General features: G+C 35.0%; 1 protein-coding gene across 1 annotated transcript; it reads left to right on the forward strand.

The window, feature by feature from the left end:
• Positions 1–2093: 2093 nt before the first annotated feature.
• Positions 2094–13975, forward strand: PDC (phosducin; the record flags this gene model as incomplete). Its single annotated transcript, XM_079107744.1, has 3 exons — positions 2094–2154; positions 9143–9294; positions 13448–13975. 3 exons carry the CDS (start codon positions 2094–2096, stop codon positions 13973–13975), a joined length of 741 nt encoding a protein of 246 aa, XP_078963870.1.
• Between the last annotated feature and the right edge of the window lie 11033 nt (positions 13976–25008).

A 25008-nucleotide genomic window follows, 5' to 3' on the forward strand; every position in this document is an offset into this window, starting at 1 on the left:
ACCTTAGTATTTATTCTTCATGTAATTCAGAACCCAGGGAAATGTCTAATCTTAATACATGTTAATCCAATAGATGAATCAGGTTTGTCCTAAGTAACTTGAGTATCTTTTTAGTAAAGGGATTTCTCCAAATTGCAAAAGACCTTTTCTAAAAGGAACTTTTTTTCTCCACTACATTATTAGGTTAGCAAAAAACAAGTTAAGAGGAAGCTGTTTCTGTCTCTTCAACTTTTGAAATAAAAATTTTAGATTTTTTTTTTAAACCTTATGCATACTTATTGAAAATCATAGCTCTCCCAAATTAACAATCTACTCTTTCAAAATAAGAGATTCATTTGAGTCTCTACTTTTCTGGGAACTAAATAGTTATTAAAGTCATTAGACAAGTTTTTATTTCTTAGTTTGGTAGGTATTATTTTAAGCAAAGATCTTCTTGTTTTCTTAGATGCAAAAATTATTTTTAAACAATTTCAGTAAGTCATGAAATCACTTCTTTTGTCCAACCGTATTTTCTTATGTTCATTTCCATAATTCTTTTTAATTATTAAATACATTCAAATTTAATATTCTATTTTTACCTTTATAATTATAAAAATATTGTGGAATGGATTGATTTTCCCTTGAGACACTTTGCTTAATAGCCTGTTCTTGTTCAAGTAGGAAAATCAAATTTGCCAAAACTTTGACTTTCAGTGATTCTGCACAGGGATTGTGGTAAGCAAAACAAAAAAAAATTGTAAGTACAGTTCAAGTATTAGGACAAGAAGTCAAGGTATAAAAGGATCAGGGCAGGCTTCTAGCTTATTGTCCTGTGATTTGGGAAAGCACTGAACAGACCAAATCCAGTAATGAAGTATAAATCAATTTTTAAAAAAAGAGAGAGAGAGAGAAAAGGAGGAGGAAGGAAGGGAAGGGGGAGGAAGAAGGAGAAGAAGGAGGGAGAGGAAGGAGGAGGAGGAGGAGGAGGAGAAGAGGAAGAAGAAGACGACATTCAAAGCATAAGCAGGATGATATCATTGTTTAAAACTGACTTTGAAAGGAGGTGAAAAGGAAAAATGTGTAGATAGTACATACACTGCTAATATATATTCTCTGAAAAAAAAATCAGAAATACCACAACTATAGACGCCTTGAGGAATATTAGTATGTATAATAATTGAATTTTCCAGATACTTGAAAGCTAATGATGCAAGTCTGTTTGTGAGCTAAAAATATTCAGGTTTAATCTGAGGGCAGTGAGGAGTTTCCCATGAATAAAAATGTCCAAGTGTTTAGTAGATTTTAGCTTCTCAAAAGAACTACAGGTTTGGTTACTGGCTGTTTTCATTTGCTGGGCAGCTAACCTCATTAAAACCTGCTCATTGGTTTGGAGAGAAGCTATGGTGTTTAGCCAAGGATTGGATTTGCCAAATTATACAGAAAAAAAAAAAAAACAAAAAAACTGTTACTGTGAGTTAATTTCTTTAACAGTGTAATGGTTGAGAGTCGGCTCCAAAATCAGACAGTCTAGGTTAAAATCTTTGCTCCAGCTCTTACTATGACATGGTGGGCAAGTAACTTAAATTCCCTGTCTTTCAACTTCCTCTGTTGCAAAATGGCGTTAACAATTATCCCTACCACGTATGGCTGTGTCAGAATTAAATGAGTTTTAAGTCATAAAACAGTTGGAAAAGCAGCTGGCACATAGTAAATGTCCAACCTAAGTATGTTATGATTATTAATTAAGCATCTTATTATATAAAATATTAGAGCATAATTATATGATTTAATAACAAACAATATTTTTAAAAAATCAGTTATTAACAATGTTCATCAAGTATAAAGAACTAAAATGAAGTTGTACATACACAAAAAAAGACAAGCCATGAATTTCCCAGACATCTTTAGTAACACAAATGTTACATTAATGCCCTATTACTTTATCACTTACACTTAACCTACAGCAGAACTTGGCAACAGGGACCTATAAATATATATACCCATATACATACACACATATGTTTTATATGTATGAATGTATGTATATTCTGGCATTCATCCGCATTATTGCTTCTTTGTTTATTCTGTAGATTATATAAAACCCAGTCCCTAAAATGGAAGAAGGCAAAAGCCAAAGTTTTGAGGAAGACTTTGAAGGACAGGCCACACATACAGGTAAGTAGAGCTAGAAAGAAAAATAATTATTAAATCTACAGAGAACCCATTTACCCAATTAAAAAAACCCAACAGATTAAATATACAAATATCTAATGTTCTTGTTCATAATATTCATTATGGAATTTAAGTAATATCTTATTATGGTCATGTAGAATAATCTAAAAATGTTTCAGTCTGTAAATTAACTCTAAATGAAATAAAACAGTTTTACTTCAATGTCAAAGAGTGAGAAAAACACTACTGGTAATCTCTTGTTGCCCAATTTTTGCCAGACCTCTCTGTCAACGATATAACTAGCAGATTTCCAAGGCTCCAATGTCCTCCAACCTGTCCCCACTTCAGACTTTCCTTGGTACAATGTAAACAGTCATAGATTAATCTTACTCTTTAAATGGTGTGTAACTATCTGTATGCCATTATGAAGAGCTTAAAAGTTAAATGCTAATATTTACATTTTAAAAATCAGATTTCTTTTAATGCAATTGAATCCGGTTTGACTAGTAGTTCCCTCTGTCTTTTAATATGGATTTGGAACCTTTAAATTTAGCCCTGAAAGAAAACGGATGCCAACCAAGAATCTTATACCCAGCAAAACTTACCTTCAGATTTGATGACAAAATAAAATCCTTCCATGATAAACAAAGGCCAAAAGAATTTACAAAAAGAAAGCTGGCATTACAGAACATTCTCAGCAAAATATTCCATGAGGAAAAGATGAAAAACAATGATGCAAATCAGCAAAGGGAGGAACTAGCCTAAGGGAATAGTCAAATAAAGGAGAAACCAAGTCATGTCAAAAAACAAAAATGAGTCAAATGACTGGGAATACAAATCATATCACAATAATAACCCTGAATGTTAATGGCCTGAACTTATCAATCAAAAGACATAGACTAACAGATCGGATTAAAAAGAAAAATCTAACAATATGCTGCCTGCAAGAGACTCATCTCATAGAAAGAGATACCCAGAGACTAAAGGTGAAAGGATGGGAAAAAACATACCATGCACACGGACACAGCAAAAAAGCTGGAGTATCCATCCTCATTTCGGATAATGTGGACTTCAAGCCAAAACTAGTTAGAAGAGAAAAAGAAAGACATTTCATACTGCTTAAAGGAAGCATAAATCAGTAAGACATAACAATCATAAATATCTATGCCCCAAACATTGGCTCATCCATGTATGTCAAACAAATTCTTCTCAATTCCAGAAACCAAATAGACCACAACACAATAATACTAGGCGATTTTAACACACCTCTCTCATCACTGGACAGATCTTCCAAACAGAAATTGAATAAAGAAATGATAGATCTCAATAACACAATCAATAATTTGACTTAATGGACATTTATAGAATATACCATCAAACAAAGAGTGAATATACTTTCTTCTCAGCAGCACATGGATCCTTCTCTGAAATAGACCATGTTTTATACCACAAATACAAGAAGATAGAGATACTACCTTGTATTCTATCGGATCATAATGGATTGAAATTAGAAATAAATGACAGAATAAAAAGCAGAAACTTCTCCAACACCTGGAGATTAAATAATACACAATTATATGATGATTGGACAACAGAAGATATCAGGAGGGAAATTTAAAAACTTCTTAGAAGTAAACAAGAACAAAGACACATCATATCAAAATCTCTGGGACACTATGAAAGCAGTACTTAGAGGAAAATTTATTTCATGGAGTGCATTCAACAAAAGAAGAAAAAAATCAACAAATAAACAACTTAACACTACAGCTCAAAGCCCTAGAAAAAGAAGAACAGACCAGCACTAAAAGTAGTAGAAGACAGAAAATAGTTCAAATCAGAGCTGAAATCAATGAAATTGAAACAAAAGAAATAATAGAAAAAATTAACAAAATAAATAGTTGGTTCTTTGAAAAAATAAACAAAATTGATAAACCCTTAGCCACACTAACAAAGAGAAGGAGAGAGAAAACTCAAATTACTAATTAAAATTCAGAATGAAAAAGGAAATATCACTACAGACACAAGTGAAATACAAAACATAATTGGAAGCTATCTTAAAAACCTATACTCCAACAAAACAGAAAACCTCAAAGACATCAACAAGTTTCTAGAGACATATGAATTACCTAAACTGAACCAGGAGGACATACACAACTTAAATAGATCGATTTCAAGTAATGAAATAGAAGAAGTCATCAAAAGCCTACCAACAAAGAAAAGTCTGGGACCAGATGGGTTCTCAGCCGAGTTCTACAAAACCTTTAAAGAAGAGCTCATTCCAATACTCCTCAAAGAATTCCATGAAATAGAAGAGGAGGTAACCCTCCCAAACTCATTCTATGAAGCCAATATCACCCTGATACCTAAACCAGAGACACATCGAGGAAAGAAAATTTCAGACCAATATCCTTAATGAACATCGACACAAAAATTCCCAACAAAATTTTAGCAAATCGCATACAAAAATATATTAAAAAGATAGTGCACCACGATCAAGTGGGTTTTATCCCAGGGATGCAAGTTTGGTTAAACATCCAGAAATCAATAAATGCCATTCACCATATCAACAGACTTACAGTCAAGAATCACATGATTATTTCGATAGATGCAGAGAAAGCATTTGATAAAAATACAGCACCCCTTCATGCTCAAAACACTAGAAAAAATAGGGATAGTGGGAACATTCCTTAACATTGTAAAGGCCATCTACGCTAAGCCCATGGCCAATATCATTCTAAATGGTGAAAAACTGAAAGCATTCCCCCTAAAAACTGGAACAAGGCAGGGATGCCCTCTTTCACCACTTCTATTCAACATTGTCCTTGAAACTCTAGCCAGAGCAATTAGACAGACCAAAGAAATTAAAGGGATACGAATAGGCAAAGAAGAACTCAAAACTATCCCTATTTGCTGATGACATGATTATATATTTAGAGGAACTGAGAAATTCTACCAGAAAACTTTTAGAACTCATAAGTGAATTCAATAAAGTAGGAGGTTACAAGATCAATGCTCATAAATCTAATGCATTTTTATACATAAGTGATGAATCTTCAGAAAGAGAAGTTAGGAAAACTACCCCATTCACAACAGCCTTGAAAAAAATAAAATACTTGGGAATCAATCTCACAAAAGAGGTGAAAGACCTCTACAATGAGAACTACGGAACACTAAAGAAAGAAATTAAATAAAACCTTAGAAGATGGAAATATCTCCCATGTTTTTGGATAGGCAGAATTAGTATTGTAAAAATGACCATACTACCAAAAGTGCTATACAGATTCAATGCAATTCCAATTAAAATCCCAATGACGTACCTTACAGAAATAAAGCAAGAAATCATGAAATTCATCTGGAAGAATAAGAAACCCAGACTAGCTAAAGCAATCCTTAGCAGGAAAAGTGAAGCAGGAGGTATCACAATACCAGAACTTCAACTATACTACAAAGCAATAGTAACAAAAACGGCATGGTATTGGTACCAAAATAGACAGGTAGATCAATGGTACAAAATAGAGGACACGGACATAAACCCAAATAAATATAATTTTCTCATACTAGACAAAGGGGTCAAAAATATGCAATGGAGAAAAGATAGCCTCTTCAACAAATGGTGCTGGGAAAACTGGAAATTCATATGCAACAGAATAAAACTAAACCCCTATCTCTCACCCTGCCCAAAACTCAACTCACAATGGATCAAGGACCTTGGAATCAGATCAGAGACCCTTCATCTTATAGGAGAAAAAGTAGGTCCTAATCTTCAACATGTCAGCTTAGGATCAGACTTCCTTAACAGGACTCCCATAGCACAAGAAATAAAAGCAAGAATCAACAACTGGGATAGATTCAAACTAAAAAGCTTTCTCTCAGCAAAGGAAACTATCAGCAATATGAAGAGAGAGCCTACAGAGTAGGAGAAAATCTTTGCCACTCATACTTCAGATAGAGCACTGATTTCCAGAATATATGAAAAACTCAAAAAACTCTACACCAAGAATACAAATAATCTAATCAATAAATCGGCTAAGGAAATGAACAGACACTTCACAGAAGAAGTTCTACAAGCAATCAACAGATATATGAAAAAATGTTCACCATCTCTAGTAATAAGAGAAATGCAAATCAAAACTACACTAAGATTCCATCTCACCCCAATTAGAATGGTGATCATCAAGAACACAAGCAACGATAGGTGTTGGTGAGGATGTGGGGAAAACGTTACTCTCATACATTGCTGGTGGGGTTGCAAATTAGTGCAGCCACTCTGGAAAGCAGTATGGAGATTCCTCAGAAAGCTTGGAATGGAACCACTATTTGACCCAGCTATCCCACTCCTCAGCCAAAGAGGACTTAAAATCAGCATACTACAGAGATGCAGCCACATCAATGTTCATAGCTGCTCAATTCACAATAGCCAGACTATGGAATCAAGCTAGATGCTTTTAATTGATGAATGGATAAAGAAGCTGTGGTATATATATACAATGGAATATTACTCAGCTATAAAGAAGAATAAAATTATGGCATTTGCAGGCAAATGGATGAAATTGGAGAATATCATGCTAAGTGAGATAAGCCAATCTCAAAAAACCAAAGGGTGAATGATCTCACTGATAAGTGGATAATGACACATAATGGGGGGTGGGAGGGGGGCAGGAATGGAGGAAGGAGGCACTCTATAGAGGGAAAAGAGGGGTGGGAGGGGTGGGGGGAAGGAAAAAATAACAGAATGAATCAAGCAACATTACCCTATGTAAATTTATTATCACACAAATGGTATGCCTTACTCCATGTACAGGGAAACAACATGTATCCCATTTGTTTACAATAAAAAAAAAAAAGAAATGGATATGCCTTTTGACCAAACAATTTTACTTCTATAACTGTAGATATACCTGCACAGATAGAAAAAATATATGTGCAGAGTTCTTCACACAGCATCATATATCATAGAAAAAAATGTGAACATCACATATAATGCCCATCTGTAAGAAACTGTTAATTATGTATATCTCTCCAATAGAATATCATACCTCCATTTTTAAAAAGAGCCTCTCTTCTATGTATGTAGATGAAAGAAATCTCCAAGATATATTATGAAGTAAAAAAGTAAGGTAAGGAAAAGTGTATATAACGTATCGAGAGTGTGTATATAACATCCTACCACTCGTAGCAAACAGAAGAAAAATATTCTACACACATAAGCACACATGTACATGTTTTGCATCTGCATAAAATGTCTGGAAGATCAAGACTACACAAGAAAATTTTAAAAACATTGATTGCCTGAATATATTTGCATATAGAATATAACATTAAAGGTTTGGGAACACTAAGCTTGAGTGAAGGATAGTCAGTTTAATTCTGCAAGTTTTCAAGAATTTATGACCTTCTAAGCAGTCATAGCTTTCCTTCCCTCCACCACAAAAGCTCTGTTATTTTTCAGGCAACTGAATATCAGAATTCCAGTTGAATCATCCTTGATTTTTTAACCTTTCTTAAATCTGCAAATCCCATTTCTCCTGTATCTGTAAAAGACTCTTAAGACTCTTAGAAGGAATTGGGTGATGATGTAATGACTTCCTTCAAAACACCTTAGTTTTGCTAATTGAGGTCAGGTCTCCTTCCACTGGTTGTCTTTTTTTTCCCCCCCATCTATTCTTTTTTTTTTTTTTTTTTAATTTATTTTTATTGTAAACAAATGGGATACATGTTGTTTCTGTTTGTACATGGAGTAACAGCATACCATTTGCATATTCATATATTTACATAGAGTAATGATGTTTGATTCATTCCGTTATTTTTTTCCTTCCCCCCACCCCTCCTACCTCTCTTTTCCCTCTATACAGTCCCTCCTTCCTCCATTCTTGTCCCACTCCCACCCTCCATTAAGTGTTATCATCCGCTTATCAGTGAGATCATTCCTCTTTTGGATTTTTCAGATTGGCTTATCTCACTTAACATGATATTCTCCAAATTTGTCCATTTGCCTGCGAATGCCATAATTTTATTATTCTTTATAGCTGAGTAATATTCCATTGTATATATATACCACAGTTTCTTTATCCATTCATCAATTGAAGGGCATCTAGGTTGGTTCCATAGTCTGGCTATTGTGAATTGAGCCGCTATGAACATTGATGTGGCTGTATCTCTGTAGTGTGCTGATTTTAAGTCCTTTGGGTATAGGCCGAGGAGTGGGATAGCTGGGTCAAATGGTAGGTCCATTCCAAGTTTTCTAAGGAATCTCCACACTGCTTTCCGGAGTGGCTGCACTAATTTGCAGCCCCACCAGCAATGTATGAGTGTACCTTTTCCCCCACATCCTCGCCAACACCTATTGTTGCTTGTGTTCTTGATAATCGCCATTCTAATTGGGGTGAGATGGAATCTTAGTGTAGTTTTGATTTGCATTTCTCTTATTACTAGAGATGGTGAACATTTTTTCATATATCTGTTGATTGCTAGTACATCTTCTTCTGTGAAGTGTCTGTTCATTTCCTTAGCACTGGTTGTCTTTTAGTGACTATTGTTATCTATCCTTTCCTCAACAACCACAGTCCTGGTTTCTTTTATTACTAGTGCAGTACCAACATCCATTTATTGCTACAGCTTCTTTCTTATGTAATGAAAGTGCTATTTTTCTAAAATTCTCCTTTCCATCATATATTCTAATTTTTTAAAAAAAAATTTTATCCCATTCTTTTGCCAATAGTTCGAAGTGCATACTTTATATTTTCATTAGTGCAGATTACTTCACAAAGATTCTTTGCCAATATCCACTGAACAAGATTAATCTGAAAGAACATTTTTACAAGCAAGGCAGTAGGGAATTTCTAGCTCAAAGAAGATGGTTTTGTTTTTTGTTTTTTGTTTTTTTTCCCTGATGCAGGAGATAATAAATCTATTCCCACAATAATATGTACACAAATTTCAATTAGGCAAATGGTCTTTTTAATAATGAAAATGGGACTTTTTTTTATTCCAGGTCCCAAAGGAGTAATAAATGATTGGAGAAAGTTTAAATTAAGGAGTGAAGATATTGAATCCATCCCACCTAGCAAGAAGGAGATTCTGAGGCAAATGTCTTCTCCTCAGAGTAGAGATGACAAAGACTCAAAAGAAAGATTCAGCAGAAAGGTAAGATAAGTAAAATCTAATTATTAATGATTCACAATGTGCTAAATCACTCTAAAGAATTACTTTAGAATACTATGAAACATATTCATTATAATATTATTTATACTGGCAAAAAAAATAAAATAAAAATGAAGTGAATCTCTATCAAAGTATTCCATACTAACAAATGCATGCAGCTATTAAAAGAATGAGTTACAAATACATGAATTGACTTAGGGGGAATTTCATAATATGAGAAAGCAAAGTGCACAGTTTTAAATTACATGAATGATTCTATTCTCTAAAGAAGAAAGAAACACACCTGTGTAATTTTTATGTTTTTATTAGTACATTATAGTTATATATAATGTTGAGGTTCATTTTGACATAATCATACACAGATGGAATATAATTTGCTCCACTTCAGTCCCTAGTACTTGCTCTTTCCCTTCCCTCCTCACTCCCCAGGTCCTCTTCCTTTATTATACTGGTCTTCTTCCAATTATTTATAATTTTTTAAAAATTAATGCTTTATAGATATACATAAAGGTGAAATTATTGTGGTATATTCATATATGCACATAGCACAATTTGGTCAGTTTCATTCCACCATTCTTCCCTTTTCCGGTCTTTCCTCCCTCTCCCTCAATCCCCTTTCCTTGCTCCATTGATCTCCCTTCTATTCCTAATGGAATCCCCCATGCCTGCTTTTGTTCCTTTTTTTGGTCTAACTTCATATTATCAGAGAAAATATTTGATCCTTGACTTCTGAGTCTGACTTATTTTACTTAGCATGATGTTCTCTAGTTCCAACCATTTACCAGCAAATGCAGAAATTTCATTCTTCTTTCTTGCTGAATAAAACTCCATTGTTTACATATACCACATTTTCTACATCCATTCATCTGTTAATGAATGTCTGGGCTGGTTCCATAACTTGATCGCTATGAATTGCACTGCTATAAACACCAATGTGCATGTATCACTACAATATGCTGATTTTAGTTCTTTAGGATAAATACCAAGAAGTGGGATAACTGGATCATATGGTGGTTCTATTCCTCGTCTTTTGAGGAATCTCCATTTTGCTTTACAAAGTGGTCATACCTTGTTTGTAGTCCCATCAACAATGCATGAGTTGCAAAGATGTCCGTTATTTAAAACATCTTATGTTTTTTGTTTGCTGTTTGTTTGTTTGCTTGTTTTGAGGTAATGGAGACTGAACCCAGGGCACTCTACCACGAGTCTACATCCACAGTCCATTTTTTATTTTAAATTTTGAGACACAAAGTTGCTGAGGGTGACCTTGAACTTGTGATCCTCCTACCTCAAAAGTAGCTGGAATCACAGGCGTGTGCCATTGAGCCTAGCTCTGTATGTTTTTATGCTCATGTGTTTATAAGCATATATATGAGTTTGTATAGAAAAGTACAGAGACATTCACCAAGTTGACAGTGTTGATCATTTGAAAGAATGAGATTAGGGAAAGAAGAGGAAGAAGGTAAGAAAACTAAGTCTCAAATTAAAAAAAAAAAAAAAATATATATATACATATAAATATATATAGACATATATATATATTTACATTTCTACTAAAAAGCTGTATTTTTAAAAGATTGCCCTTATTTAGGTTATAAAATATAAATGTTTATGTCATAAAGAGATATATTAAAAGGTGATCTTTGAAATGTTAATGGGGATTACCTGAGTATTAAAGTAGTGAATTTCAGTATTATTTCCTTTCTTTGTTTTTTTAGGTCATGTTTTTATCTTCATAGTTAGAATGCATTATTTAAATAACCATGATTATCAAAAAGAAGCCATAGAATCATTTTAATTTGGGGAGAAAATCAAATTAGGGGATTATTTATCTCTAAACCATTGTATATGAGTTGTATAGTGAGTATTAACAGACAACTATGATCAGAAATAGTCCAATACCTTGGTCCAAGGTTTCTGGCAATGGTAATGATCTTCAAGCCAAATATTTTTGGGGAGTTGGGGCAGAGGCTGGTTCCTTTGCTGAGTCACTGTGCAATGTGAATGAGACAAATTTTCCCATCTGAATTACTGCAAGAACACCTCCTCCACTTTTGGGAACAGATGTAGAAAGAAAACAAGTATGAAAGTATTTTGAAACATAAAATACTATCCAAATGTGTTATGTAATCTTTCCTAGGTTTTGGAAATGTACCTTAATGCCTAAATATCTATATGCCTCAATAAGTAAATAGAATAAGTTCTCATATGAATGCTCAAATTCACCTTGAAATCAATATTTGTGTGGTTCAGTCTATTAAATTATCAGAACTATGGTAGTAACTTAAGAATTATGCAAAACACTTAACAATTTTAGAGCTAAAACAAATTAAATTGGGACAATAGTATTAAGAGAGAAAAGGTAATAGGATAAGAAAAAGATGACATTAGGAAAATAAATATAAGTGGCAGAAACAAAAGGAGGGAATGACAGCATAAGATATTTCTCCTTAACCTGTTTTTAGTATATTCTTTGGTAAAATGACACTAATAATGTTTATCTCAGAGGTTTGTTGTGTGGATTAAATAATAAATCCATGGAAAATACCTAAAACATGGTAGATTTACCATAAACATTGGTTTCTTGCCTTCTTGATTTTCCTATATTTTATTGTTTTCCCAAAAGATGGAAGTGTGCTTATACGTGTACTTTATAAAATTGGCCCTTGGGACAAATGTCCTATTTCAGAGGAGTTAACTTCTCCTGTATTTTAAAAATTGACTAATCCCAGAGACTCAGGAGGTAAGACAGGAGAATCCCACGTTCCAGGCCAGCATCAGCAACTCAGCAAGGCCCTAAGCAACTTAGAGAGACTCTGTCTCAAAAACAAATTAAAATAATAATTAATAAGATCTGGGGATGTAGTTCAGTGGTAAAGCACCCCTGGGTTCAATCCCCAGTATTAAAAAAAAAAAAAAAAAAGACAGCCGTTGCTATTTGAGCAGTTATAGGATGATAAGGCAGCAGCTGCTGATCCTTCTTGGGGGTTACCCAACTTCCCCGACCCTGAGGTTCTTCACATTTATTAGTGTCACATACAACATTATGTCCTGTGGCTCCTTTACTTGGTTTGGTTTGGTTTGTTTGTTGGGTAAGGGGTGCTTGACGTTCTTTTAAATACATTAATAATGGAGTAGATATCTTGAAATTCTATGCAGGTAATTTTATATCCTAGCCACAGTGAAAAGGAGCTGTCTTGAAAGAAGAAATTTAAGTCTTTTCTCATTTTAGCCTAAACCAGTGGATAAGAATAACCTAAAGGACTTGTTAAAACATGGGTGAGCCTCACCCTCATGGGTTCTGATTCAGCAGATCTGGGTGGTGCCCCAAAAAGTGCATTCCAAGAAGTTCCCAAGTGATGCTGATGTTGCTGGTCCAGCAATTGGCATTCTTATTAAATCTGATGAACTCTTGGTAGTAGTAAAAGCTATCTTGTTTTAATTCCATCCTCCATATTCCAAAAGTCCAGTAAATTTAAGACTTTAACAACTTTTGTGGAGGGAATACTAATGTCTAGAGGCATTTTTAGGGACACATTTAACTCTGTGTGTGTGTGTGTGTGGTGTAGTGGTTTTGTTGTTGTTGTTTTGTTTCTTTTTTGATAAAATACTTTGATGGATTTTTTTTTTTTTACCCAAAGTGGTGAATAGTTAAGTGTCGTATTTCTGACTGAGACTGGAAACCTCTTGTGGCTCAACTGCATTCAGCAGTAATTATATATGGATTTAATAATGAAATAATTATTGAACTCTTCCTGTGTACAAAACATGATATTAGATGTTGAAGGTACATTAAGACAAATAAAATTGCTGCCCCCATTGAACATATTGTTAGAAAAACTGATGTTAAACTATTAGTCGAATATATAATATAAGCTTTGTTAGTATTTCTTGCTCTAAAAAAAACAGTATAAAGAATTAAGAGTAGATCAGGGACCCTTTTAAATAATCATGGAAAGTGATCTTTGAACAAATTCTTGAATGAGGTTAAGGCCACCTCAGGAGTGGGGAGGAGGTGATCTAGGCAGAGAGAAGAGCAAATACAAACTCTCAGAGTGGAGAATGGGTATGGTAGGCCTAAGGAATATACATTTCTGGCTGAACGATCTCTATCATTTCTTTCATCTATTCTCAGATGAGCATTCAAGAATATGAACTAATCCATCAAGACAAAGAGGACGAAAATTGCCTACGTAAATACCGCAGACAGTGCATGCAGGATATGCATCAGAAGCTGAGTTTTGGGCCTAGATACGGGTTTGTATATGAGCTGGAAACTGGGGAGCAATTCCTGGAAACAATTGAAAAGGAGCAAAAGATCACTACGATAGTCGTGCACATTTATGAAGATGGCATTAAGGGCTGTGATGCTCTAAACAGTAGTTTTACATACCTTGCAGCAGAATACCCTATGGTCAAATTCTGTAAAATAAAAGCTTCTAATACAGGTGCTAGGGACCGCTTTTCCTCAGATGTCCTCCCCACGCTGCTCGTTTACAAAGGTGGGGAACTCATAAGTAACTTTATTAGTATTGCGGAACAGTTTGCTGAAGAATTTTTTGCTGGGGATGTGGAGTCTTTCCTAAATGAATATGGTCTGCTACCTGAAAGAGAGATACAAGCCCTAGAGCAGACCAACATGGAGGAAGAAGACATGGAATAAAGATTCACGGTGTTAGCTGGGTGTGGTGGTGCACACCTATAATCCCTGCAGCTTGGGAGGCTGAGGCAGGAGGATTGCAAATTTGAAGCCAGCCTCAGAAACTTAGTGAGGCCCTAAGCAACTTAGTGAGACCCTGTCTCTAAGTAAAATATAAAATAAGGTATGGGCAGGTGGCTCAGGGGTTAAGTACCCCTGAGTTCAATTCCTGGTACCACAAAAAAAAAAAAAAAAAAAAAAAGGATTCACTGTGTAAATATCTCATCTTTATTCTTTATGCACTGAACATTGATGTTGGTAGTATCCATATTCCTTTAGAGAACACCAAATATGGTCATGATTATTGTAATTTGGGAAAAAAGACTAACAATTTTAGTGTTAGCATTTAATATTAGTTACTCCAATTGATATAATGCTTTACAACAAAATCACTGTCATCCTTAGCACCATTATTAGTAAACAAAGAGGCTGTGGATATTATGTCATTTTCCAAAAATCTCTTTCAATTTATGTGTTAGCTTTTTTATTCTTTGTTTTTTTTCTCAGTGTTATTTTTATTTGTGCTTTTTAAACTACGTTATTAATTATAATTTTGCTTTCATAATAAGAATAAAATCTCGTGCAAATGAATTTTCAGTGTCTCTCTCTCTCTCAAGTATTACATTATCAAAGTCCTAAATATTTTGTAAAGGCAAAAAAGGTTTCATTCAGTAAAGTATCTTATAGTCCAATCAAATCAAAACATAAGAAACTTTAAAAAAGTGCAGTATTAAGGTTGTGAGAAGAAAAGTTGCATTTGTAAAAGGATAAAATCAATGTCTGCTTATTCTCTGAAGGAATAATATTTAGTAGCAATAATAATTCCAGTTATTATTTATTGATAACCAATTGTAAACCAGTATTTTATACATATTATCTCTAATTAATAACCACAAATTTACATGTAGATAATATTATTCTCATTTTTTAACAATGAAGCTGAGACTCAGAGAAGTAAATTGGAAGTTCTACTTTTATTTCCCTTGAAAATATTTGAAAGTTTGTCCTCCTACATGAATACATGGAAGTGCAAAATTAAAAAAAAAAATTTAAATGTTTTAAAATACATTAGTTAATTAAAGAGCAAGATAAAATAAATGTCTAGGTGTCTGAATCAAAGTGGGGGATTAATGGTGAGTAAAGTTGAAGCAATATGGCTTACAAATGAAGACATGGTGCTTGATAAGTACCCAAAAATGGCTGTCTGTGAGAGGTGTATTTAAACAACTTTGCACATTTCTCCCTGGCAGCCCGATGTGGAAACTAGAAATGTGTCACAAGTGTTAGTCTCCACTCTCTTGAATGACTATTGTATAGTTTCTTTTCTTATACCTTTGACACCTCTTTCTCCAACTGCACACATTTCATACTTTAGTGGTAAAAAGAAGTTTTCAGTTGAGACCTAATTCATCTTTCCATCACCAGAAATAAAATGTGTACTCATATGTCAAGTCTTTCTTCTAACACTATGATGGAGGAAGGGCCCATGCAGCTACCTAAAACACCCTGTGCTATATAGATCCTGTCCTTCTCATCTACAGTAATTTTTCTCCTGTGATTTATTCCCCTCCTTTGCATTATCCATTTCTCCCTTTCTTTGTGTTGTATTACCCAGTTTGGCTTATAAATAAATTTTAACCTTGCCCACTATTTAAAATATGCCATCCTATAACTTAAAATTTCCAACTCTGATTTTCTTTACAATCATATCTCTCAAAGGAGGTATCTAAAGCCTCCACCTTTATTCTTCATTTTCAGTTGTTTTTAAACTGCACTCCAATCAGGTCTTTGCTCAAGCACTTTAATTACAGTGGCAGTTGTACTTTCAAACTTAATGGTCAATCCTTACTCCTTATTTTATTGTCTCCTGTAAGCATATGTCAAAATTGACTGTCTCCCTCCCTGCTGAGTCGCTTCTGGCTTTGACAACACACTGATTGTTTGCTTACTATCCTACAGATGATTCCATCTAAGGCCCTCAGGGACTTCTTCTCTGAATGGTCACTCTAGTAACCTCAAACCCATCATCCCAACTACCACTTAAATTCAATCCAGTCTCAAAATCACACCTTTGGCTGTACCTCTCCCCTAGACTCCAAATTACTATATCTCAATTGGAGAAAGTGGGGGAAGAGGAAAAGAACCTTTGTGATTGTACTAGGTTATTAGTAGTACAGAGATGAATAATAGAATTCTTTACTATGATGCACTCATGCTGACCACTCCCTAATACATTATTGTTCATGAATCTAACATTCTAAATCTTCATTTCCTCTTTGTATATTGGGAAAGGCATTTTAAATATCCCAAGGCCTATTTTTTAGTTGATGAGCAACAGGCATATCCCATGAAAGAAAAGCACTAGGAGGGAGACAGGCAGGATAATTATGCATAAAATGAGGAGTTTTAAAAATAGTTCAGGGCAGGGGTTGTGGCTCAGTGCTGGAGCACTTGCCTCGCATGTGTGAGGCACTGGGTTCGATTCTCAGCACCACGTACAAATAAATGAAAAAAAGATAAAGGCCTATCAACATCTAAAAAAGATATTTAAAAAAAAATAGTTCAACATGCTTTCTCCTACCAAGTAATGGCCAACAAGTGTAATAATCCCCAACAGAGTTCTCTGCTAAGGAATTACTGGACTTAAAAAGATAGCAAAAAAACAGGTCTCAAAGCTCCTTAGTACAATAGCTCTTTAGATTGACATTAATTCCCTGGACTGGAAGTAAGTATGTAAAGGATGCTGGCAAGGTAGTGAGGAATGATAGTCAAATATCTCAAAAGAGAACCATATTTTAAGAATAAAATATAAGTTCTTTTTGATCATTAGTCATTGTGTTAACTACAGTGCAATACAGTTTTGCAGGCCACGAGCAGAAAAGAAAGGTGGAAAATTCCTTTGAAAGGGAAATGAAACTTTCCTTTGAAAGAAAGCTCTCATTTACAGAAGAAAAAGAATAAAAATGTCTGCTTTGAAAGATTCCTGTTCTGAGAAAGCCTTACTCTTGTAAGAAATTCCCCGCCATGCTTTAGTTTAGAATATGGAGCTAGCAGGCTTAAGCAGGACTAAGCCCAGGAATGTATTTAACCCATAATTGCAAAAACAAAAGTAACTAGGTGGCACCTGTGTAGAGTGAGTGACGCTAGCAACCGTTCTCCAAATAAGTACTCAGGTGACTAATGGCTGCCACAGTGAAGCTTTGATCCTAACACTCATGGGGAAGAGTCACACAAAAGGCAGGATTTGACTGGAATTATTTGAAGTCCGATGCTGCAGAAATCCTGGATTACAAACTGCCCTCATGTAAACACTTAATCTGCTATTTCATTCGGTAGGAGGAGAGGAAGAGATCATTTATGTCTCAGCAAAACAATGAAGTTTTAAATGTAAAGGCTTAAAATGCCATAACACGTCTCATAACAAACCACTCAAATAATAACTAGAATGGACTTGAAGGAAAGCTGAGAGTGTTGTTGTAAAGTATGAGAAAAATTTGTAAGGAATGGCAAAATCATCTTGTAAATTGAGAATCTCATTCGCTCATGTGTTCACCAAAGAATTATTGAAAATCTGCCATGTGTTATGCAGTGCGCTTGAAAACAAAGATTGTTTGCATCTACATTTGGATCTCTGTCTATACTGTGCTGGTGGTGAATATTTTGAACTGCAATATCAGACTTCCTAGGTTCCAATTCACTCATTAATTTTGTGACTTTGGGTAAATTAGTTAACCTTTCTGTACCTGTTTATTCATCAGTGAGATAAGGATAATAATAGCATACACATCCTGCTGTATGTGTGTGTGAGGGAAAAAAATGTCCTCTAAACTATTTAGAACAGTACCTGACACACAAGTATTACTCAAATGTTAGTTGGTATTGTTAATAGATGTACATAAAGTAAAACAGTGCATACAGTCATAGTTATAAGATATTAAAGACCTGCTTATGTAAAGAGAAGCTAATTGATGAAGAAGTCAGAATGCAATTCATCTATACCAAACATGTTCATCGTATTCCTCTAGATAAGGAACTTATTAAATATTTTATATATATAGTATTTCAATTGAAAGAGTAAGGGGCTTTGAAACTGAGATGAATGATAGTATCCAACACAATCAGCTACCCACCAAACACCTTAGACTCTACAGTCCATCTTATGTAATTTGGGGCCTTTAGATTGCCCGTGACCATTACCATGGAAAATTCTTTCTTCATCTGGCTTTCATGGTACCACTTTTCTGATCCTTCTCTGCTTCTGTGGCCATTCTTTCTCAATCTTATCTCTTGGCTGTTCTTTCTTGAATATTATCATGATGGCTCCAGGTACTTCCTATGTATGCCACGATTTCTAAAACTCACTATTCTTGACATTTCTGGCCAGGTAGTTCTTCATTGTGGAGGTCTGTGCTATGCATTGTTTGGATGTTTAGCTCCATCCCCAGCCTCTGCCCATTGGATGCCAGTAACATTCCTCCCTTGTTGTGACAACTGAAACTATCTTTGTCCTCTGGAAAGCAACAAATCACCCCAAATCAAGAATCACTTACCTCTATGTACAAAATATACATCTTCTGTCTCTTGCATTCCATGTCAGTGGAAATTTAATGATCATTTGTTGCTTGAACCACTGTAATCATTTCCTAACTGGTTGAGCTTCATGACTCACAGTCTTCATGAGAATAAGAGACTGACCCAGAAAGGACTGTCAGTGCATGGGGAAGCCCCAAGGATGTCAGGCCACACAGCTCAATGTTTTTTGGGGGCCATCTGTGTGACAAATGAAAAGTGGAATTTTAAGACTCTTTTATTTACATTCTGAAACATCTGGGAACATTGATGCTCTTCTTGATGACCTGTGGTTTGTGAAAATGCAGTAAACATGCACAGAAATATTAATTTTCCATTATAAGGGAAACATTTTTTTTCAAAAGAGCATAAACTCAGCAGGCATGGAAGTGCACACCTATAATTCCAGTGACTTGGGAGCTTAAGGCAGGAGGAGGCCAGACTGGGCAACTCGCAAGACCCTCACCAGCTTATTGAGACCCTATTTCAAAAAATTTTTAAAAGGGGTGGGGATCCTTCTGTCTGTCCTCCTCACTTTTTCTATCCTCCTGGCTTTCACACTCTCTCTAGCAACATGCCCTTTCTCTTTCCTTTCTCTTTTCCTCTCAATGTCTCTCCTACCCTGCAGGGAGGCACTCTGTTTGCTTAATAAACTCCCTTATGTGATTTCCTGTGTCTGGCATGGTTTCCGTGGGATCCCTTACATTGGTGCCATGACTCAGGATGGGATCTTCCACTGTCTCTTAAGCAAGTGGAACCCCATCTGAGCCCCAGTGCCCCCCGGACACAGCCCCACCTTCCATTCTGCCCGGACGTCTGCTCTGCTTCATCACCGGACTTCAGAAGCACCCATCCCCAGATGCCTTTACAACCTGCTCTTCCCCAACCGGACTTCTACCATGAACCCCTCAACTGACCCAATTTCTAAAAAGGGAACTCCAAACTGCTTGCCCCACGCTGCCCGCTTCCAGCTCGAAGAAGCCAGATCGGTCATCACCTCCTTTCCCTACAGCAGTGAAGGAGTTCCTAGAATTAGAGGGGTAAATGAAGTCAGAATTGGGGACAGACAGTTAGTGTAGAAATAGGGAATCAATCAAATCGAGGAAGTGAAGTCCATGAAAACCATCTGCCTTTTGGAAGTTTGGAAGGAGAATGGACTTTTTACATCTCACCTGCAAAACCAGCCCCAGTCACTTAGGCAGTAAGGAGAGAGAAGGCTTTGAAAGAACTGGAGAGCAAAAGATTTTCTTATAAAAACAGAAACGGGGGAATGTAATGTACAAAGCTGCTCCCTCTGACCTTTCTGTTGCAGCCATTTTCCCTGCCTCCCAACCACTTGTCAATCTGTGAACATCCTAGCTAGCTATTGGTTCATCAGTCAGCTTGCAAGTATCCTTCTCCAATATTGGTCCCCTGTTAGCCCGGCGGAATTCAATTGCTTTACTGTAGCTACCCTGCCATCTTTTCTCATCCTTCTGTCTGTCCTCTTCACTTTTTCTATCCTCCTGGCTTTCACACTCTCTCAAGTGCGTGCCCTTTCTCTTTCCCTTTCTTTTCCTCTTATTTTCTCTCTTACCCTGCAGGGAGACACTCTGTTTGCTTAATAAACTCCCTTATGTGAAAAAAAAAAAAAGGGGGGGTGGGGTCTGGAGATATAGCCATTGGTAAAGTACTCCTGGGTTCAGTCTTCAGTACCAAGAAAAGAAAAAAAAAGAAAAAAAAAAAAGAATACATAAACTTAGAAATAATGTTTCACAAGACAATTTTCAAGAGTTTGATCTTTACTTGAGAAATTGAAATCTGAAAAAAGTATAAAGACTAAAATAGTATTGACATAAATTCAGATAAAGTAATACAGGTTTAATGACAAAATGTTATTTTACAGCTATTAAACTTGAAAAAATATTTGATAGTTTATCCAATTTTGCATATGTACAAAAATTGTGTGAATATATATACAAAATAATCATTTTATCTTTATTTTTAAAGATAGGTACTGTTCCAATAACCCTTGTGCCTTTAATAAGAAAAAGTTGAAGTAATTTAAGAACAAATAACTTTGTCATGAGTAATTAGTTATTTGCCCTCTTTTAAAAATAAAACACTTCATGAACAAGTTAAATATTAAGTTCTTGAAAGACATCTAAAGACCAATCACTATATAAGTTCATGATTACCAAGGAACTCATGTGAAGGCAACACCATGCATACTGTGGAATAGGAGCTTTGGAGATCCCAAATAACGGCTAATATTTTTATAGGGTGATATCATATACACATGCTCCTCAACTTACAAAGGGGTCACCTCCCAATAAACCCATCACAAATTGAAGATATCATAGATGAAAATGCATTTAATACATATAATCTACAGAATACCACAGCTTAGTACACCATAGAATATTGCTTGTTTACCCTTCTGATTGAGCAGCTGAGAGCCATGGTCTAGAAGGGACTACCTTACTACATTTTGCTAGTCCAGGAAAAGATCAAAATTTGGAACTTGATTTATGGTTTTTACTGAATGCATGTTGCTTTCGTACCACTGTAGAGTTAAAAAAAAAAAAAAGGTAAGTCAAACTATCATTAAATCAGGGACTATGTGTACAAATAGCTTTACTACATTATTATCTCATTTGAAGAACTGTGAGAACACAGCTGCCTCATGAGGTAGGCAAAGCACTGTTTCCAATACGTCCTGTTCAAGGATGAAGAAATTAAAGTGTTCATGGTTAGTTGATTTTTCCAGGTCTATACAGCTGGAAAGATGTAGAGCTTGAACTTGATCTGTGCCTCCCACATCTAGCTCCTGTACTTCACGTCATACCTCTGTGTGGCAGCCACCAATGCAAAGAATACATTAGCAACCAGATTCAGTATTCTCTAAGATCTGTCTTAACATACTTCAGGTAGATGTGTCAAGTCTATAGGAAAAAGAGGAAGAGAGAGAACAAAGAGAAGGAGAAGAAGAGGAAGGGAGGAAGGGAGAGAGAAAGGAAGGAAGGAAGGAAGGAAGGAAGGAAGGAAGGAAGGAAGGAAGGAAGGAAGGAAGGAAGGAAGGAAGGAAGGAAGGAAAGACAGGAGGGAGGGAGGGAGAAAAGAGTTACCTGGAATCCGCATAAAGCTTCCATAAGCTCCACAATTGAAAAAATTAAGGCATTGGGTATGGCTCTGGCAGAGACAACCAAGCAAATTATATGGTAATCTCATTTTCAATTATACATTTTCATTATTTGAGAAATAGTATTCAAGGAAAACATTAAATTTTATCATTACTGGAGGCTTTCAGCTATAAAAACTGCTAAAGTCTGTTTATCTTTCAGGAATTTTTATTTGTTTTCTATTTGCCACAGTATATGAGAAAATGCTCAGAAAAATTCATCTTCATAAAACCAGGTGTTTTGACCTCGGCTATATTATTTCTCAAAATGTCCACTCTCCATTCCCAATCTGTGGACATATTTGATTTAAACATGTTACCTCACAACTAATAATTCATTTTTTAATTTTTTAATTTATTCATTACTGACTATACATAATTACCTCCCCTACAGGGCTCCTGTTCTAACAAATTAGATTAATTGCCATAAGCAATGATAGTCACACATGAATTAAATTTGCTGGGTAGCTTGAATTACAATAAATTACATAATAAACTGTTTAAGCCCTACAGAAGTATAGAAGAATAAGGCTATGGCTCTATGTTACATTTACCTTTTGTTAAAAAATAAATGCAGTTACCATTCTTGACATTTTAACTCCAATTTATTTTTTCCCATCTTCAAGTATGTTGTTGATACACACACATGCATACACAAACACACACATTTTTGTGGGAAAGGGGGAGAACTTTTAAACCATCATTTGTCTTTTCCTAAAGAAGTAACAGTGAGTGGTTATCCATTTGAAACCAGAATTATTTTACTTTTCTTTTCCAGTCCAATTTAAAGTAGAAACAATCCCAAACATAATAATTATAACAAAAAACATAAACAACTTACGCTTTCTAGTTCAAAAGTATATATTGTCCAAATAAACTTTTTTTAAAACCCCAGTATTTGGTGTCAAAAGTGATGACTTAAAGTAAAAGGATACAGAAAAGTAGAAAATTAAACAATGGCGAAGCTGTATCAGCAAATACAATTTTTACAAAGTAAAGTTAGCTAAGTTAATAACAGATAAATAAGATTAAAAGGAAAAGCATTATTAAATATAGACATGGTCATCATGTACTAATAGAATGGTATGTTTTACTAAGAGAACATACAATTTTATACCCCTATATACCTAATAAAATGTCAACAGGGCTGGGGTCGTAGCTCAGTGGTAGAGCACTTGCCTAACGTGTGGGCACTGAGTTCAATCCTCAGCACTGCATAAAAATAAAGTATAAAATTTTTTTTAAATGTCATAAAATATATACAGTAAAACTTGACGGAATACAAAAAGGAAGCAACAATTCTCCATCTGATATTTTCACTACCATTCTTTAAATACATAGAAAAAGCATCTGTGTAAACATTACATACAAAGCATTGCAATGCATAATTAATAACAACTTTTTCCCCCTTCAACACACTAGTAACATCTTTAAGGGTAAATTGAATATTTTAATAATAAACTGGAACACCATAAGATAGATCACACTTTAGAAATGTAACACAATTAAGTAGAAATTAATAACAAATAATAAATCTAAAATTCTTTTAATTGAAATATAATAAAATGGTTTAATAATAAATCTTTAGGGACAGACCAAAAGAGAAATTTTACCATTAAAAATGTAAGTTACAAAGGAAGACTTACGATAAATGATCTGGGTATACAACTCAATAAGTTAATAAAATAAGGTAAATCAACAAAGTAGAAAAATAAAAAATGGAAAATCAATGAAATATAAATTCTATAGATAGAATCCACAAGCCAAAAGTTGTTCTTTAAAAAGACTAACAGAAGAGAGAAAAAATTGCCAGACTGATAGCAGAGTGCAGGAGGGGAAGAAGCATAAATGGACAACATTAGCATTTTTTAAAAAATATATGTATAGATAGAAGTGAGATTAAAAAGATACAAAGCATTATGAACAACTTCAGGTCAACAAATTTCAAAACAGACAAATTCCTTGATAAGTATAAATTGTCAGAATTGATTTAAAAAAATCTTAAGTTACAAAATATTAACCCCCAAAAAACACAAGGTCTAGATGTATTTATAAATCAGTTCCATCAAACTGATAAGAATCAGGTAGTTTAATACTGGCTTCTTCAGAGAGCATAAACAGAGAGAATAATCCCCAAATCATTTTATTAAACTAGTATGGTCTTGATACCAAAAAAGGACAAATATAGCAAGAGAAAATAAAATTACAAATGTAAGTAAATTGTGCCACTTTATATGTGAAAGCAAACAAAATATTAGTAGTTTAAATCAAAAAAGATATGCAGAAGATAAAATATGATCAAGCTGTACGTAAAGATATGAAGATCACAGTTGTAGACCGTGCGCTTACTTTAGCCACGATGTCTTCAGTTTGGCATCATTACCCCCTCCCATCCCTAAACTATATAAGAGCAGTTACTAAAAAAACCTGTTGTAACTGCAGTAACTACTCACTCAGGCTTTCTTCTGACCATTAGGCTCAGAATCCAACCTCCTCAAAGAAACACCGAAAGGAAATCTGCCATGATTCTTAACCTTGCATTTATCACAATCAACACAAAATGGAAGCCCCCCCACCCCCACCACCTCTTTCCACTCTCTGCTTCTCACCCCTCCCAGTTCATTCTTGGTCACATACCATCAACCCCACAATATGCTGTGCTTCTTTGTTCTCCACAATCTACCTACATCCCTTTATTTTCAACCTTTCCCCAAGCATTTCTTTCACATCTTTGCCTCAATGGAAAAGGCTCTTCAAAGAGGACGTCCTTCCCCTTCACAGGTTTTGAATCATTATCTAAATGCCCTTCTTGACACTTCCCCTTCACCCCTGATCATTATTCCCAGTCTTTTCTGAAAAAAATCTTATGAATTCATAAGGCTCATCTTATTTCTGTGTAGTACTTTTCCCCATCCTTGTAACGGTCAACTATTGACCTACTAATCATTCTTATTAAAAATCGGACACTTGACTCATATGGTCTTCCTTTATGCTTCAAGTCTGATCATCGTGTTGGGTATTCTCATCTTCCTACCAGACAACCAGCCATAATCTGCACTCTCTGTTCCTTGACCTCCTCGTCTCTTGATCTTAACCTGCTACTTCACCTCAGCCATTCACCTCCTTTGCTGTCAGGTGTGTTCTTTCTCCCCAATAATGATACTCCAAACATCATTATTAACTTGTGAATTACTACCAAATGTTGGTTCTTTGATTTCTTTTGGACCTCCATTGCATTTATTCTTTTACATTAAATTTATAATTCATC

This window comes from Sciurus vulgaris, assembly GCF_902686455.1.
Source record: "Sciurus vulgaris genome assembly, chromosome: 12".
Lineage (NCBI taxonomy): Eukaryota > Metazoa > Chordata > Mammalia > Rodentia > Sciuridae > Sciurus > Sciurus vulgaris.